The 18,388-nt window shown below is 38.1% G+C and overlaps 1 protein-coding gene across 2 annotated transcripts in view; it reads right to left on the reverse strand.

The window, feature by feature from the left end:
* The window catches only part of DGKB (diacylglycerol kinase beta), an 856,074-nt gene that overhangs the window by 17,526 nt on the left and 820,160 nt on the right, over nucleotides 1-18,388 (reverse strand). For both annotated transcript variants that reach the window (XM_040260596.1, XM_040260597.1), the window contains exon 24: nucleotides 17,299-17,359. In XM_040260596.1, coding sequence (XP_040116530.1) covers nucleotides 17,299-17,359 — 61 coding nt within the window. The remainder of the gene's footprint in view (nucleotides 1-17,298; nucleotides 17,360-18,388) is intronic.

Raw genomic sequence — 18,388 nt, forward strand, 5'->3', positions numbered from 1 at the left:
GGAGAGGGTGGGATGATTTGGGAGAATGGCTTTGAAACATGTATACTACCAGGTAAGAAACGAAGTGCCAGTCTATGTTTGATACAGGATACAGGATGCTTGGGGCTGGTGCATGGGGATGATCCAGAGAGATGATATGGGGTGGGAGGTGGGAGGGGGATTCAGGATTGGGAGCTTGTATACACCCGTGGTGGATTCATGTCAATGTATGGCAAAACCAATACAGTATTGTAAAGTAAAATAAAGTAAAAATAAAATTAAAAGAAAAGAAAAGAAAATATCATTGCCAATGCACCTGGTCATTGAAGAGCTCTGATGGAGATATACAATGAGATTAATGTTGTTTTCATGCCTGCCAACACAATATCCACTCTACAGTCCATGGATCAAGAATTAATTTTGACTTTCAATTCTTATTATTTAAGAAACACATTTTGTTAGGTTATAGCTGCCACACGTAGTGACTCCTCTGATGGATCTAGGTGAAGTAAACAGAAAACCTTCTGGGAAGGATTTACCATTCTAGACATCGTTAAGAACATTCTTGATTCACAGGAAGAGGTCAAAATATCAACACTGCAGGAGTCTGAAAGTTGATCCAACCCTCATATATGACTTTAAGGGGTTCAAGACATCAGTGGAGGAAGTAACTATAGATGTGGTGAAAATAATAAGAGAACAAGAATTAGAAGTGGAACCTGAAGATATGACTGAATTGCGGTAATCTCACGATAAAAATTCCACCCATGAGGAGGTGCTTCTTGTGGATGGGCAAAAAAAGTAGTTTCTTGAGATAGAATCGACTCCTGGTGGATACTGTGTAAAGAGTGTGGAAATGACAACAAAGAGCTCAGAAGATTACACACATTTAGTTGATAAAGCTGTGGCAGGGTTTGAGAGGACTGACCCCAGTGTTGAAATAAGTTCTCTTGTAGGTAAAATGCTGTCAAACAGCACTGATGCTACAGAGGAATTGACTGGGGGAAGGAAGAATTGAAGCAGCAAACTTCACTGTTGTCTTATTTTAAGAAACTGCTACAACCACCCAAGCTTTAGCAACCACCACCCTGATCAGTTAGCAGATGTCAACACCCAGGTAACACCCTCCTCTAGCAAAAAGATTATGACTCACTGAAGGATCAAATATAAATAGTTGTTTTCTATTTTTAATTTAGGTTTCTAAATTTAATTTAATTTAATTTTTTAAAATTTCACTTTCTATTTTAGAAAAGTGCTATCATACATTTACTATACTACAGTGCACAGTAAACATAACATACAAGCACTAGGAAACAAACAAATAAAAAAATTCACGTGACTTATTGTAGTTGCTTTATTGTAGTAGTATGGAACTAAACCTGCATTATCTCCTAGGTATGTCTGTAATATGTTAAAATCCTCTCTTTTAAAAAAATCTCCTCAAATAAGACATGTGCAACTGTGTTGCGAATATTCAAGGAAATAAAAACAATAAATGATTACATTTTATTCAGTGTATTTTATTAAGTTTTGAATTAAAATTTTAATTTGACATTAGTAACCCATCTTGGGACTATTTCTATGAAATACTGTGCTCTGTTCATGGATAAAGAAGGTTTACTCTTGAAAACTTTTAGCAATACTGTATGTTACATTTTGAGGAAAAGTTTAGAATATGTTAGCTGTATTTTCTAATTTTTAATGCACAAAATCAGAAGAAATGAAGAACTAGATAAAGTCTTTCACAAGGGGGAAAGATCAGATTCAGGTCTAATGAATCTATAGTTTGTATCTGAAAAAGAGACCTCTGACTGCTCTGGAAAGAAAAAAATCAAACTTTTCTATTGGTACAACAATGCCCTTCAATTAAGAGACTTACTAACTTTACCCATTCTACAGAAATATATTTAATTTTGAACCAGATTTAAATATAAATATCTACTGGTCCTTTAGAAAACTAATGACAAAATTCTGTTGAGTGCATATAATTTCATCACTTTTAGCATGTTCAACAGTCCCAGATCACATCAATAAAAATGCATAAGGTATTATATACATATATATTTCTTATCTTAATTTCTGCCCTTTCATGTATTTGGACACTGTGTCCACTTTGGGTTTGGAGTTCCTATCCAAGAACATATCTATGAAAGATACTATTATCTTCGAACTAAGCGGAAATGACCTTTTCTAAATTGAAATGGTGTAGATTAATTCAGGCTTCAAAATGAAAAATAAAAGAACAATGTGGGTTTATTTCACAATATTTAAATAGAATGTATTAAAGAACTATAAAAAGGTGTAAGTCTAATTGTAAACATAACTCATTTGGGATAATTTTTAAAATACAATTCAGGAAGAAAATATTTAAAATATTTTTAACATTTAAACATGTTTAAATATGTTTAAAATAATTTTGTGCAAAATGCAAGCAAATCTAATCAGTTTGGCATCAATTAAGCTCTAACAATGTACCTCCGTATCTCTCCTAAGTACAGCGATCTGTTTTCCCTTCAGCCAGGTCAATTTGTGCACATTATGGTGTCATCATAATTTTAAAACAAACTGAGAAAATGACAGAGCTGCAAAATTAAAATAAATGATTAATGGTAGTTTTTTCATGTTTTGTACTAATAGGTATTACTGAGACTTTAAATTGAGCTGTCAGGCTCATGGATGTTACAGACCCAGCAATGAAGCAAAATGGAAATTTTATATTCCACAGACACCTAAAGATGACACTTTGGAATATTTTAAATTTTAATTAGTAGGTGCAATTGTTTTGTTCCCTGTAACCACTGCAAATTAATTGGAAATTAGTCTCAACCAATCCTTTTTTTTTTTTTTTTAACCAATCTAAGATGAAGAGGTTGGTGCTCTACACCTTAACATCTTTGTTTGCAGGCCAGAAAGCATACATGCAGTAAATTGTATTGTCAGTTACAAAAACAACAACTGTTGTGAAATTAGGAAAAAATTATGCACAGGTAAACAAAACTAATTAATGCATAAGTAACAGGGGAACACACAAAACAGTGCCACTAAACACTAACATGCCAGTCTTTGGGGCGGAAAAGAGGCTTGGAAATATACATCTATGCAGGAGCATTTACCAATGAAGTCTTAGGTAAAAGGATGCTTTTAGTTTATGTTGTATTGAACTGCTTTTGGAGTCTTACTACCACTCATACCTTAAAAAGTATACCCACAAGAACAGCCATCTGATTATTCAACTATGTCTCAAGATGACAGAAGACTGTTATTAATAGCTATTTTTCTTTTCCTCAAAATACCAAGATTTATACCCATAACAAACGAAGAATCTTAAGATTCATCCTTACTTTGTGTTTAAATATTAAGTAAATAGTAATTTTCAGGTGTACATCCACCCATTAACAATTTTCCTCCTGATAATTTATGGGTTACCTCTTTCCTTTTAGCAACAAAAATACACATTACCTTGTCTACCTTTTCCCTTTTCTAAAGTAAGCCCATTAGAACCTTAAGATTCCTTAAAAATGGTGTATCTGCTAAGGAGGCAAGTGTCACGTCACAATAGCTGTGTAACTTTTAATGAGAAAGTAATTTTCCTATCAAATTTTCAAAATAAGACTTCCCAGGAAGTCAACCTGATGCATTAACTATTATTTAATATTATATGCAGAGTCCATCATGAGAAACGCTGGGCTGGAAGAAGCACAAGCTGGAATCAAGATTGCCGGGAGAAATATCAATAATCTCAGATATGCAGATGATGCCACCCTTATGGCAGAAAGTGAAGAGGAACTAAAAAGCCTCTTGATGAAAGTGAAAGAGGAGAGTGAAAAAGTTGGCTTAAAGCGCAACATTCAGAAAACAAAGATCAGGGCATCTGGTCCCATCACTTCATGGGAAATAGATGGGGAAACAGTGGAAACAGTGTCAGACTTTATTTTGGGGGGCTCCAAAATCACTGCAGATGGTGATTGCAGCCATGAAATTAAAAGACGCTTACTCCTTGGAAGAAAAGTTATGACCAACCTAGATAGCATATTCAAAAGCAGAGACGTTACTTTGCCAGCAAAGGTCTGTCTAGTCAAGACTGTGGTTTTTCCAGTGGTCATGTATGGATGTGAGAGTTGGACTGTGAAGAAAGCTGAGTGCTGAAGAATTGATGTTTTTGAACTGTGGTGTTGGAGAAGACTCTTGAGAGTCCTTGGACTGCAAGGAGACCCAACCAGTCCATTCTGAAGGAGATCAGTCCTGGTTGTTCTTTGGAAGGACTGATGCTAAAGCTGAAACTCCAATACTTTGGCTGCCTCATGCGAAGAGTTGACTCATTGGAAAAGATCCTGATGCTGGGAAAGATTGGGGGCAGGAGGAAAAGGGGACAACAGAGGATGAGATGGCTGGATGGCATCACCAACTTGATGGATGTGACTCGGAGTGAGCTCCAGGAGATGGTGATGGACAGGGAGGCCTGGCGTGCTGCAATTCATGGGGTTGCAAAGAGTCGGACACAACTGAGCAACTGAACTGAACTGAACTGAAAGATGCCAAATATTATGGTGAAGTGATATCCTTTTCAATATGAGTTTATCTGTAAATGATTACAGGAAAACAGTAAAAATCACTGCTATATTTTCTATTAACACCTTGGCTAAATCTCAAAAAGATGTCAACTACTATCCCAACACAAAATACCATGAATTTAACTATTTTCTCTCCCTGTATGACTCAGAATAACAAGTTAGTTTAAACATTGAAAAAGAAGAAAATTTATGTATATTATTGGTTATAACAAATCTAATAAACACTAGAGAATAATACTTTTTTAGTGTTGACAAATGAGGTACAAACTAATTTTCAATGACCCTCCAGTACTGTCATAATTTGTAGGTAGCTGGTTTTAGTAATAAAGAAACAGTTCCACAAGTAAGTAATTCTCTGAAGTCCAGAGGTCACCAATACAACAAATATGAGACCCCAGATTCTGGCTTTTATTTCTGTTTTCTACCCATTGGGATATAGGTATTTTGCTATACTATTTCTAAGCAGCTTTTTCCTCCCCTCCTTATGAAAATACCATAAAACACTATTTTCAAGGAATGAAAAATATTTTTAACCTCAGACTACTTTGAATTTCTGCTAATGGGCTAGAGAAGTGGACTTAGTTATAGATGCCAGTTTGTCAAATTTGCCCCATTCTCCCCATAAATCTTTTCATGGACTGTTTATATTTAGACTTTAGTAGCTTCTTGTCTGGAGAAGGCAATGGCACCCCACTCCAGTACTCTTGCCTGGAATATCCCATGGAGGAGCCTGGTGGGCTACAGTCGATGCGGGCGCTAAGAGTCAGATACGAGTGAGCAACTTCACTTTCACTTTTTACTTTCATGCATTGGAGAAGGAAATGGCAACCCACTCCAGTGTTCTTGCCTGGAGAATCTCAGGGATGGGGGAGCCTGGTGGGCTGCCATCTATGGGGTCGCACGGAGTCAGACACCACTGAAGTGACTTAGCAGCAGCAGCAGCAGCTTCTTGTCAGGAAGCACTGTTCTGGCCATGATTTGCCTTTAAAAATATTTATTGTATCTTTGGTAATCAAGAGAGAAGTATAAGCACATAAACAATGGAAACAAGTGATCCAATATCAAAGAAAGGCAATGCCAAAGAATGTTCAAACTACCATACAATTGCACTCATTGCACATGCTAGCAAGGTTATGCTCAAAATCCTTCAAGCTAGGCCTTAGCAATACATGGACCAAGAACTTCCAGATGTACAAGTTGGGTTTAGGAAAGGCAGAGGAATTAGAGATCAAATTGCCAACATCCACTGAATCTTGGAAAAAGCAAGGGAATTCCAGAAAGACATCTATACTAAAGCCTTTGACTATGTGGACCACCACAAACTGGAAAATTCTTAAAAATATGGGAGTAACAGACCATCTTACCTGCCTCCTGAGAAACCTGTATGCAGGTCAAGAAGCAACAGTTAGAATCCAACATGGAACTGGTTCCAAATTGGGAAAGGAGTATGTCAAAGCTGTATATTGTCACCTTGCTTATTCAACTTCTATGCATAGTATATCATGTGAAATGTCAGGCTAGACAACTTACAAGCTGGAGTCAAGATTGCCAAGAGAAATATCAACAACCGCAGATATGCAGATGACACCACTCTAATGGCAGAGAGCGAAGAGGAACTAAATAGCCTCTTGATGAAGGTGAAAGAGGAGAGTGAAAAAGTTGGCTTAAAACTCAACATTCAAAAAATGCAGATCATGGCATCCAGTCTCATCACTTCATGGCAAATAGATGGAGAAACAGTGGAAACAGTGACAGACTTGAATTTTTTTGGCTCCAACATCACTGCAGATGGTGACTAGAGCCATGAAATTAAAAGACGCTTGCTCCTTGGAAGGAAAGCTATGACAAACCTAGACAGCATATTAAAAAGTAGAGACATCACTTTGCCAACAAAGGTTCGTCTAGTCAAAGCTATGGTTTTTCCAGTAGTCATATATGGATGTGAGAGTTGGACCATAAAGAAGGCTAAGTGCTGAAGAATCTATGCTTTTGAACTGTCGTGTTGCAGAAGACTCTTGAGAGCCCCTTGGACAGTAAGGATATCAAACCAGAAACTTCTAAAGGAAATCAACCCTGGATATTCATTGGAAGGAGTGATACTGAAGCTCCAATACTTTGGTCAGTGCATGAGACAAGCCGACACATTGGAAAAGACCCTGATGCTGGAAAAAACTGAAGGCAAAAGGAGAAGGAGGTGGCAAAGGAAGAGATGGCTGTATAGCATCACCCACTCAAAGGACATGAGTTTGAGTAAACTCTGGGAGACAGCAAAGGACAGAGGAGCCTGGCTGCAGTCCATGAGGTCACAAAGAGTCAGACATGACTTAGCGACTGAACAAAAACAATCCATCTGATAGTATTATATTTTCTAATATAATATCACATGAAATTCTCATTTAAATGGTATTCCCAAGCAGAAAGGATTTTCACGATATTAAACTTTACAAGTGGGCTGAAAGGGCCATTAAAACAATCTCTCTCCTTAAAGCTACTCAATTTGCTTCTCTACGTAGGTGCCCTCTGCTTGGTTTGCAGTGGTCAGAAGCTGCCAGAGAAAATCTCACCGCCTGGCTGTTTGTTTTACACCTGCGCTCCTTTTCCCACTACTGTGCATTACAAAAATTTCAGAGGCCTTGTATTTTCTCCTCTTTGAACTTTTTATCCTTAGGCAAATAAGCTCAATGAACTGATGATGAGACTAGAAAAAATAAGTTAGAAATAGTCCCAGTTTCATAATTCTTTACTTCATGACCTGGAACATTCACCTAACCTCACTGCCACAGTCTAAAATCCTCCCATAAAATTACATAACTTACTTGCAATAGTCTTAAAACATGTTTACCTACACACGAAGTAATCTAAAAAAAAGAAAAAAACCCTCATATGGTCATCCACATCATTACTGTCTAGACAAATACCTAAAATTTACCTTCATTTGTATAGGTGGGTAGAAAATCTATGTCTTTTTGGTTGATTATTTTTACTCAAGTGACAAGGTAAATGTGGTCTCTGCTTAAATGCAGGACACAGGAATGGAAGAAAATTGAGGACGTTTTCTCATAAAGAATAAGATTTATGATTCAAGGTTTAGAGCACTTCTGAGATTCATTTAGAATTTTTATAAAATACATGTAAGTGGGGACTATACTATGAAATCTGAAGTTGGCAGATAGGTACTTCTGGCTAATAATATACCAATTTTATGGGGACTATTCATGCAGAGCTCAATACAGCCAAATACAAAATTTAAGGAGAGTGGTGGTGTTTTCTTCTAGTCCAAAAGAAGTAAGCACATTCCATGACTCTCCCACTGAAGGCAACTACAAACCCTGCAGAGAACGCATGGCACAGCTAAGTATGGACTGCTGAGAAGCAAGTGCCAGTAGGTAGGCTGGGGAAGGAAACCAGAGCAGCGAGAGTCCCTGAACCAGTGATACCTTCCTGTTTTTTCCCTCCCCTCTCATATTTCCCAGTCTGGAGCTAAAGGTGGCTTAACACTTGGAACTGTACAACAAGTACAGATGGACAGCTCCATCGAAAATCCCTGTGTTTCTGGTTCGAGGGGTAGGAAATGAATGACCTGTAGGCGGAGGTCAGAGAGGGTGAGAGAGGTATCTTGCTTCATTTCGCCCCTCCCCTCGCCGCCTCAATCTCTCCTACCCCAGTCACCTGGGAATTCCATAGCAGTGGCCGGTGCCTACAGCTCCAGGGACGCTCTCTCTGGTCCATGAAACTATCATCCGCAAATCAGGGGCAGATACCTACTGATTTTTTCTCTCTTTGTCCCCTACCACAGGGCCCTGGAGAAGTACATGGCAATGCAGAGAAACGAAAGCCTTGTATTTATAATCAGAGGAGCCCTGGGAGTCAAAAACCATCAAGGAGGTCCTGGAGTGGAGAGGGCCTCAAAAAGACTCTCTCTTAAAGTTGTATATGATCCCTTGAGTTTTCCCCTGAGCAGTATATGCATAGATTTGACCTTATGAAGCCTAACATAGAGAACTGAATTTTACAACAGAAAAAAAAAAAAAAATCAATGACCAAAATAAAAGTTAACTGCATGGGCTCAAGAACACCATGGAGATAAGGGAGAAAAAAGTCAGTGAGCTTGAATATAGGTGAATAGGTATTATCTAGTATGAAGAATAGAAAGAACAAAGAGGAAGGAAAAAATTCACTAAGACTCAGATATTGAGATACTATATAAATATCTAAAACATGTCATCAGGGTTTAGAAGGAAAGGAGAGAGACTGTGGGCTTAAGTCAATATCTGAACAAATAATGATGGAAAACTTCCCAACGTGGCCAAAGACATAAACCTACAGATTCATGAAGTTCAGAGAAACCAAAACAAAAATAAGTTCAGAGAAATCCATAACCAGACTCATCAAAATCAAAACACTGAAGAGTCAAGACAAAAAAAATTCTTGAAAGCAGCGTTGGAAAATGATGCATTACCTATTGCAGAGCAATAATTCAAACATGGACTTTGCATCAGAAACCATATTATGTATGTGAGGTATAGGAGGAAGCAAAGGTGAAATCATAAAATGCTTACGATTAAGTCAGAAGAGCTGGACAATATCAACAGAGAGTGACAGCAGTGCAAAGAATCAGACAGTTTACTTCAGATAGATAGGGAGTTTAAAAGGTTTCATGAGGAAATTGATGCTAAGCTTGCCGTTGAAGGAAAAGATCTTATTTTATTTTTGGTATATGTGCATTTATATTCTATTGCTTTCCAGAAAGATTTTAAAGTAACATATAAAAATATACATATCCCAACAGCACAGGATAATTGATTCAGGCAAAATAATAAACCATAAAAAAGATTAAATGAGTCCTACTCTTGCCTGGAAAATCCCATGGACAGAGGAGCCTGGTAGGCTGCAGTCCATGGGGTTGCTACGAGTCGGACACGACTGAGTGACTTCCCTTTGACTTTTTGCTTTCATGCATTGGAGAAGGAAATGGCAACCCACTCCAGTGTTCTTGCCTAGAGAATCCCAGGGATGGGGGAGCCTGGTGGGCTGCTGTCTATGGGGTCACACAGAGTCGGACACGACTGAAGTGACTTAGCAGCAGCAGCAGCAGCAGAGAACTGCTAGAAGAAACTAGATTCCCTGTGAGCATGCTTGAAGGCAAGAAGAATGTGTCTATTTCTAAACCACAAAATAAGGGATGGAGATTTTAAGTACATAATTAAGCAGTATGAATAGAAAGCCTTTGGAGAGTGGTCCCAACGAAGTATAGCTGGCAGACGGAAGCCTTGGGAGAGTGACTTAATGACGTGACAAGGATACTGAACTCTATGCTGTAAGAAATGAAGGGACAATGAGCTTTGAGATCAGGAAGCTGGATGACCGTAATTATGTTGCTCAGTAGTAATTCTGGCAATCGGATGGATGGCTTCGGCTACACTGGGAAGCAAAAAATAATGTATCAAATAAAGAGGAAAATGTAAACTAGGTGAAAAAGAACTGAATTCTGTTATAAATGATAAGTTGTAATTGATTACTAATACAAGCAACTGAGTGAGGCGGCAAAACCTCATAATTAAGGGAATAGGCATTAGAGCCCGCTGACTACCTCTAATTGTGTGGCCTTGAACAAAGCGGTTGGCTCATCTGTTTCAGGGTTTTAATTGTTTAATTTATGATATGGTATGGTTTCCCAGGTGGTGTCGCGGTAAAGAAGCCTCCTACCAATTCAAGAGGTGCCGGAGACATGAGTTTTATCCCTGGGTCAAGAAGATGCCCTGGAGTAGGAGATAGCAACCTGTTTCAGTATTCTTGCCTGGAAAATTCCATGGGCAGAGAAGCCTGGTGGGCTATAGTCCATGGGGCTGCAAAGAGGTGGACATGACTGAGCAACTGAGCACACACATAGGAGTTACAATAACTTTACTGACTTCTTAGGTTGTTTTGAGGATCAAATAAAAATATGAATATACAGAACAGAAACTGGTAAATGATGCTAAATAATGTTAAATAGTATTACTCTGGTTTCTTCCAAACATCTTAATGACATCTAAATATTTTAAAATTCAATTAGCTTTCATCTACATATCACTAAATTCCTGGAACTGGAAAATCTTACATTTATAAAATTTGTGCTTTCTGTCTTAATGTGCTGAGATTAATTTGTATTTCAGCAAATGGTTTCAGATAAAATAATACTTTAAAACTATGATTATTTTAAATAATTACAACAAGCACATCAGTAAAATTATTAGGCCCCAAAACTCTGTTTCTCTTTTAAAGAGTTTGCATTTTAAAACTGTTCTGAACATATTCTCTTTATAAAAACAAGTGTCAAAATGAAGACAAACTCCAAGTAACTTCAGTGTTTAGGGCTGTAGGAAAAAGATCCAGCCATCCTAAGAGAGGGGGCAGGCAAAGGCTAGGCAACTAGCCAATGTCTGAATCAATTAGATGCTACAGCCAGAGAAGGAAACTGGCATGCAAGTCAGAAAACAGCATCTCACAGAATGGCTCACACAGTGGAAATGGGAACTGAAGGAGGGAGTTGGTCCATGGGCACTCAGTGAGCAAGTATGTGTCCCACAAATACTAGGGATCATGCAGCAAGACTACCAGGCTTGGCAGGGATTGGCTGGGATTGGCTGACTACTGAGTCAGGGCTGAGTTGAGTGTTGAACGTATTTAATATTAGAAGCTGAGATTGGGCAAGTGGGTCAGAGTCCTGAGAATTATCATACGAAGGAGGGTAATTAAAATAGGCTAAGCAGGACCCAAACACTTGTAAACGCCTTCACTAGAAGTTGCCTTGACTTCAGCTATCACCTTCATATTTCACCTGTGGTCATTTCACCATTTAGTTCATGATGTTTTCTTGACTTCCTTCCCATCCTCTACTGCATGGAAGAAAGTTTCAGGCATCCTTTCTGAATTAATTATACACAAAGCACCCAGAGTGATATTGCATTACAACCTCTTTGGCATTACTTTTCATAAAAGTAACACAAGTAATAATTCACATATGACTATTAATATTTCAACATATTAACAGAATGCAGCCTATACAATGTGTAAAATGAATACATAATTGATAATACAGAAGGAAGTGGCCCAAGAAATTTAATTGTCCTATATCAGGAAACAGAGATTAAATCTTTTAAGGTTAAGAAAGTATTTCTTCCTGGTACATTCAAAATTCTTTGCTTTGAGAATGTAATAAATAAAGATAACTTAAAGTAACTTTTACATGTATGTATATATGAAAAATATGAGAATGAATTGCTAGCCAACCTATATTATGTTCAGTCAGTGAAAGATTTAGTAGAAAGCATTTTTCAAAATTGTTATACTTCTCCAAGAATTAGTTAAGGAACACACACTCAAAATACGCATGGTGTTGGCCGCTAATGATGTGTGAGGCACAGTGTTATTCTCTGGAGGTAGAGAGGTGACCAAAATCATAGTCACTCAGTAAGCTTATGTCTACCAAGAGGCTAGTCAAAAAGCCGATGATTTCAGTTTAACATGGGAAGCTCTTTGATAAAGCCATATAGCACTGGGGCTGAGTTTTTAGACTAGTAGGGATCAGAGATGAGATGGAACGAAGGGAGGGGTGATATTCAAAAAAGGAAGAGTGGAAGCATGAAATGAGTCTCAAAAGACAAGGTGTGTAATTCAACTGAAGACGAAGAAAAGTTTATTTGGGCAAAAGCAAAGTATATGAAAATAGCAAAAAGAAGTAATTGATGACTGCAATGAAACAGGAAGCTTGATTCAAATATAGTTTATCAGATAGAAAGTAATTAAATGTTTTAATTAGAAGAGTGCCAGGGTGAGATTAGTATTTTATAGTGATCATTTTGGTAGAAAAGCTAAGGATGGATTTAAATAGAAAAAAAAAAAAATGGAGAGGAGGAAAGACTGATGAGGTACCTGATGAGACAGAGAGAAATGAAACGGGCCAAATCCAGGACAACGGTGGTAGGGGTTAAAAGAAAAGATCCAGAAATATGGCCCTTGATCAAGTGTGCACAGATACTGAACTTTAGGGTGTGAAGAGAGGTAGAGGATGACCTCATATTTCTAGCTTAGGAAATGAACACGGAGCTCCACTAGCTCAATATGGTGAAAGGAAGGAACTTAAGGAGAAGTCATTATTAGTGGCTGGGGAGGAGATGGAAGAAGGTGCATGAAGAGCCCATCTTGGTTACATTGAATTTAAGGCTTAGTATGGTTGCTCCTAACTTAATGAAACTTAAATTAGGCACCCATCACTTGTAATAAATTGGGGTGGGAGGGCTGGGTGTGCAAATCCAATATGAAATCTGACGTAGTGCATGACCTCTCATACATTACTACTCTCCCTTTTCTCCTATTGAAACTATTCTTTTTTTTCTTCCCACTATGAGAACATATTGACAACAAAGTCAGTAGATACCAAGTCCTCAGGGAGAAGGACTGGGGAGGAAGAAGATAGGAAGGGGAGCATAGTTAAGTTCTAGACTCCACCCTGAAGAAAGGCTCTTCATGAACTACTTCAACATAAAGTCTTCTAGAATCAACTGTGTCTTTAATTTGTCATGCTTATGCAACAGAAGATTAGATGGTTGGATGGCATCACCGATTCAACAGACATGAACCTGGGCAAACTCCAGGAGGCAGTAAGGGACAGGTAAGCCTGGCATGCTGCAGTCCATGGGGTTGCAAGGAGTCTGACACGATTTGGCAACTGAACAACAACAATTGTTAAATGGTTAAAATCTATTCTCCATTAACTCAGTGACTCTTACAAAACTGTGAACACAGGCATAACTAACAAGTTTCTGTTGACTACTTTATAGTAAGTTGATAATCATAAAAATAATCGCAAAGCATACATTTGAAGAGATAGCTTTAAACTCTTGCTTTCCCCTCCCCCCCCACCTGATAGTTGAACTTAGAATTGGTAAAATCTGTAAGTGAATATCACCTTAATTTTTTTCAATTGCTTTTTTTTTTAAATTGTGGTACAACATATGTAATGTAGAGTTCACCACTGTAATCATTTTAAAATATATAGTTCAATTGCACTAAGTACATTCATGCTATTGGGCAACCATCACCACATCCATCTCCAGAATTTGTATTACTCTGGTTTTTAAAAAGTGTTCATCGATTTAAGAATCAAGACCTATTTGTCACTTGCTTTTCTATTTTAAATATTTCACTTACAGAAAAGCAGAACTCCTGCTATGCTCTAAAATTATATCTAAAGCAATCCCTTCATAAATTGAGTATCGGCTTATGGATATTTAAATTCAGCAAAGAATTTGAACATTCTATCATTTTTATGTTCTGTAAGAGGAACAATGTGTTATTCAAGTGAAGCAAAGAACACTCTTTAGTCCAACCATACCAATGCTATGAATACTAAATATTCTCTATAGTTAAACTGAAATTTAAAGTTCAGATTTCCATGTGGTTCTAGGAAAAAGAGGGTATGCCAGAATGTGAAATAACAATAATGAGCCATAGTCTAGTACAGTTCTTGGCCCACTGTGTAGACTGCAATAAATGTCTTAAATGAATAAGAGCGATTACACAGAGTGAAAACTGAAGTAGACGTTATATAAAACCTGTTACTAATTTAACCATTGTTTAGATCATGATAATTAATAGCTGAAATGAATATCTTGTTATTCTTTGAGAGAAAGTTAACAAAAGAGTCATTAGAAAAGCTTGTGTGAAATATGCTACAAGTATTATAAAATATTAATTAGATTTTAATAGATAACAGACTTCATCTGTTGGCTGGGGAGAGGCAGAAGGTGACTGATTAACAGCAAAGGTCATGCTCTAGCGTGGCAGGCCGCAGGGATGGCCTGGGGCCTTCTTAGGTGGAGGGCCAGGGTGGGAGCAGCCGTGAAGGAGACGGACAGCAGAGCCAGGCTAACTGCATCTTAGCTTCTACTCTGCCACTTACTGTGTGTGGAATCAGGCAAACTAACCTTTGTCTGCCTGAGCTGTTTTACCCATAAAATGAAGCTTATTATATGCTTTCTGTGAGAATTCAATGTGTCAATACAGGTCAAGCGGCGCAAAGTAAAAGCTTAATAAATGTTATATATTATTGTTGCCATTAATCTTTGTTGATTTAAAACATAGGGCAGGGACTAAATCTCACTTCTCTCTGAGAAGAGTCCAAAACAACTCAGGGTACTCATGGAAGCTGTTTGGTTTCACTGTCTTTCACTTGTTCTTTTGTGACCCAGACTGAAGACCAGTGACATTTCATTAAAACAAGAATACTGCTACTACCACTACCATCCTGCATCGTGACCACAATCACCACCACCACTGTAACCACGAGCACCACCCACACTGATAGCACCTCTGCCAGTTCATCTTGACAACCACTGGCCGTCATCACCACTAGCACCAACATCATCAAAACAACCATCACCACAAGCTTCACCATGACCACCACCATCCCAGTCTCTACAACCAGCGTATCACCACCACCACTGGCAGCAAAAGTAACAAGACCTTTAATATACATGTGAGTGTACAGCTGTAAAGGTCATGGGGAGAGTGAAGAATAAGAAACAAGATGTAAATATACACTTGCTGGTAAAAGGAGGAACAGGAGATTTTTTAAAACATACTTGGAATCAAGCACAGAGATACGAGAAGGCATAAGAAATTGCCATCCTTGAAAGACTTTTTGACAAGTTTGTCTTACATCATTATTACAGAATTAGTAGATTTCACACACTCGGGGCCAATTAACCACAAGAAATATGCCAGCAGTAAACAAAAAGTCACATTTATGTGTTATACCAAAGATTGATGAGCCAAACGCTTTAGAGTCAAAACCAATGGAAAGGTAAAACCCCAAACTCCCATATCATATGCTAAGCTGTGCTTCTGGAATTGGTAGCCAAAAACTAGTGATTAACGAATGATCAAAGAGTCCTGGGTTAGAGTTCCATATGTGCTACATGTCTGACCTTGAGTAAGTTATGTGACCTTCTGATGACACAGTTTTCTCCCTCTGAAAAATGGTGATATCCATTATTTAGAATTTGTGTGAATATTTCATAAGTAATGCTGTATGTCAATTATTCCTCTAAAAAAACACCCAACACAACACTCACCTATAACCATGAAATACCAGCACATTGGCACAATGCTTGTATTAAAGATTAAGACCTAACCTGGGGCTTCCTTGGTGGATCAGAGGTAAAGAATCGCCTGCCAATGCAGCAGATGCGGGTTTGATTGTTGGGTCGAGAAGATCTCCTGGAGAAGGGAATGGCAACTCCCTCCAGTATTCTTGCCTGTGAAATCCCATGGACAGAGGAGCCTGGCAGGCCATAGTCCATGGAGTTGTCAAGAGTCCGACAGGCTGGGCAACTAAACAATAAGACCTACCTTGTCACTCCTCACACCCCTTCCCTCCAGAGTAACTGCAGAGTAAATGGTACTGTCATTCTCAGATGGCAGCTACCTCCACGATTCATCTCCTTCCCTCATTCCTATCCCTCATCCCAAGGGAACTCAATAACAAATTCTCCCTCTTTCACCCCCAGAATGTACCTCAAATCCATCCACTTCCTAGCCACTATTGCTGTCCAAGCGCAGAGCACTTTGCTGAACCCTATGTCCCAGTTGCTACTCAATGCAATCCATTCTCCACATAGCAGTTAAGGTGAACTTTAAGAATGTAAATCAGACGATGCGTGAAGCCTTCAACAGCTTCCTAGTGTACTCTGAACCACATGTTAATTGTTCACCATCATTTTTTTCTACTCTATCTGTCTCCTGCCCATCTTTTCTACTTTGCCTCTTACACTCTCACCCTACATCTAAAACTTTGGTCACACTATCCCTCTTACTGTTTAACACACAGTAAGCTTTTGGATCCTTCTTTGAAAAAGGCCTCCCAGACACACTTACCTGAAGTTGTCTTTTTCATACTCCATCTTTAGTTCCTCTTCATCATATTTCATAACTCTTGTAATCAAAAGTTATATTATGCATGTTTGTCTATATTTATTGATTTGTTAATTTACTTAATCTCCTACTATCAGAATGTAAGTTCCTTGAGGACAATTATATTATTGAATACATTCTATTTCATGTTCTTATTACTCCAATGTTTTATTATGTGATCAGTTTCTACTTTTAGTGCCAACATTAGCACCTAACATATTTTTGAAATGTAATAAAATATTCACTATAAAAGTGAAATTTAGTGAGGTCTAAGTGTCTGAATTAAAAAATATCTCATATGGAGAGAACAACTATAATGGAGTTTTTCTATATAAGGAAGCCCTCAAATTCCAATTGGAGGCAAAGAAGAGATGAGTAATACATTTAGGAAGAATCATGTCTGAAGGTCCCATAAATATTTTTCTTATAAGGTGTTTGGAAATAATTACAAGAAAGGTTAAGAGAAACATTAACAAATTTGTTTAGTTTCACAGTTTATAACTGTGGTTATATGTGGTTATATATAGATAACTATGGTATCTAAAGATTACACTTTGGCTAACATAAGCATTCAACTCTTAAATCATTGCCAAAGGCATATATTGCCTAATACCTGAATGCAATGGCTCATATAAAAAAAAACAAAACAAAAAAGGCACTTGGTGATAGGTCCAAAGCTTAGGTATTGTGATTAGCTACTTATAGGAGTATATGATTAGTTATCTATGGCAGGATATAATATCTGGGAAGCAAACAGGAAAGTGACATAAGATTTTAATTACTCTGGACTCACAGTGCATGGGGTCTGCATCCATGGTTCCCCATCAATCTGCATTGGCAGAGACTTGCTGGTCCTGGAGGAAAAAAAAAAAAAATCCAAGTCTAGCACAGAAATACTTTAAACAGCAGACTATATGTCCCATATAAAATGGTGAGACCAGGGAATACAAATATGGTAAAAGCTGGGCTCTGTTCTCAAGTTATCTTTTATAAAAGGAACTTCAGCTCTTGACTTAGGTTCCCTAGGGGGATCAATGGTGAAGAATCTGCCTGCCAATTCAGGAGATGCAAGTTCAATCCCTGGGCTGGCAAGACTTCCCTGGAGTGGTGGCCCACTCCAGTATTCTTGCATGGAGAATCACGTGGACAGAGGAGCCTGGTGAGCTACAATCCATGGGATCACAAAGAGCTGGATATGACTGAGCACAAACCTTGACTATCAATGAATACCCTGTATCTTAGTTACAGGAATGTTAAGTGCTTCCTGGTAAATGTGATGATATATACAAAAAATTCTGGATAACAAGAGACAAATGCAGGGTGTATAGTTAATGACACAATCCGAATTACTTGGTTTGTTTCCAAGGCAAACCATTCAACATTACACTAATCCAAGTCTATGCCCCAAACACTAATGCTGAAGAAGCTGAAGCTAAGTGGTTCTAAGAAGACCTATAAGACCTTCTAGAACTAACACCAAAAAGAGATGTCCTTTTCATCACAGGTGACTGGAATGCAAAAGTAGGAAGTTAAGAGATACCTAGAGTAACAGGCAAGTTTGTCCTTGGAGTACAAAATGAAGTAGGGCAAGGCCAAACAGAGTTTTGCCAAGAGCTAACCCTTTCAACAACACAAGAGATGACTCTACATGTGTATATCACCATATGGTCAATACCGAAATCAGACTGATTATATTCTTTCCAGTTGAAGATGGAGAAGCTCTATACAGTCAGCAAAAAAGACTGGGCACTGACTGTGGCTCAGATCATGAACTTCTCATTGCAAAATTCAGGGTTTAGGGAAAACCAGTAGGCCCTTCAGGTATGACCTCAAGAAAATCCTTTATGATTATATAGTGGAAGTAACAAATATATTCAAGGGAT

This window comes from Oryx dammah, unplaced genomic scaffold, assembly GCF_014754425.2.
Source record: "Oryx dammah isolate SB20612 unplaced genomic scaffold, SCBI_Odam_1.1 HiC_scaffold_18, whole genome shotgun sequence".
Lineage (NCBI taxonomy): Eukaryota > Metazoa > Chordata > Mammalia > Artiodactyla > Bovidae > Oryx > Oryx dammah.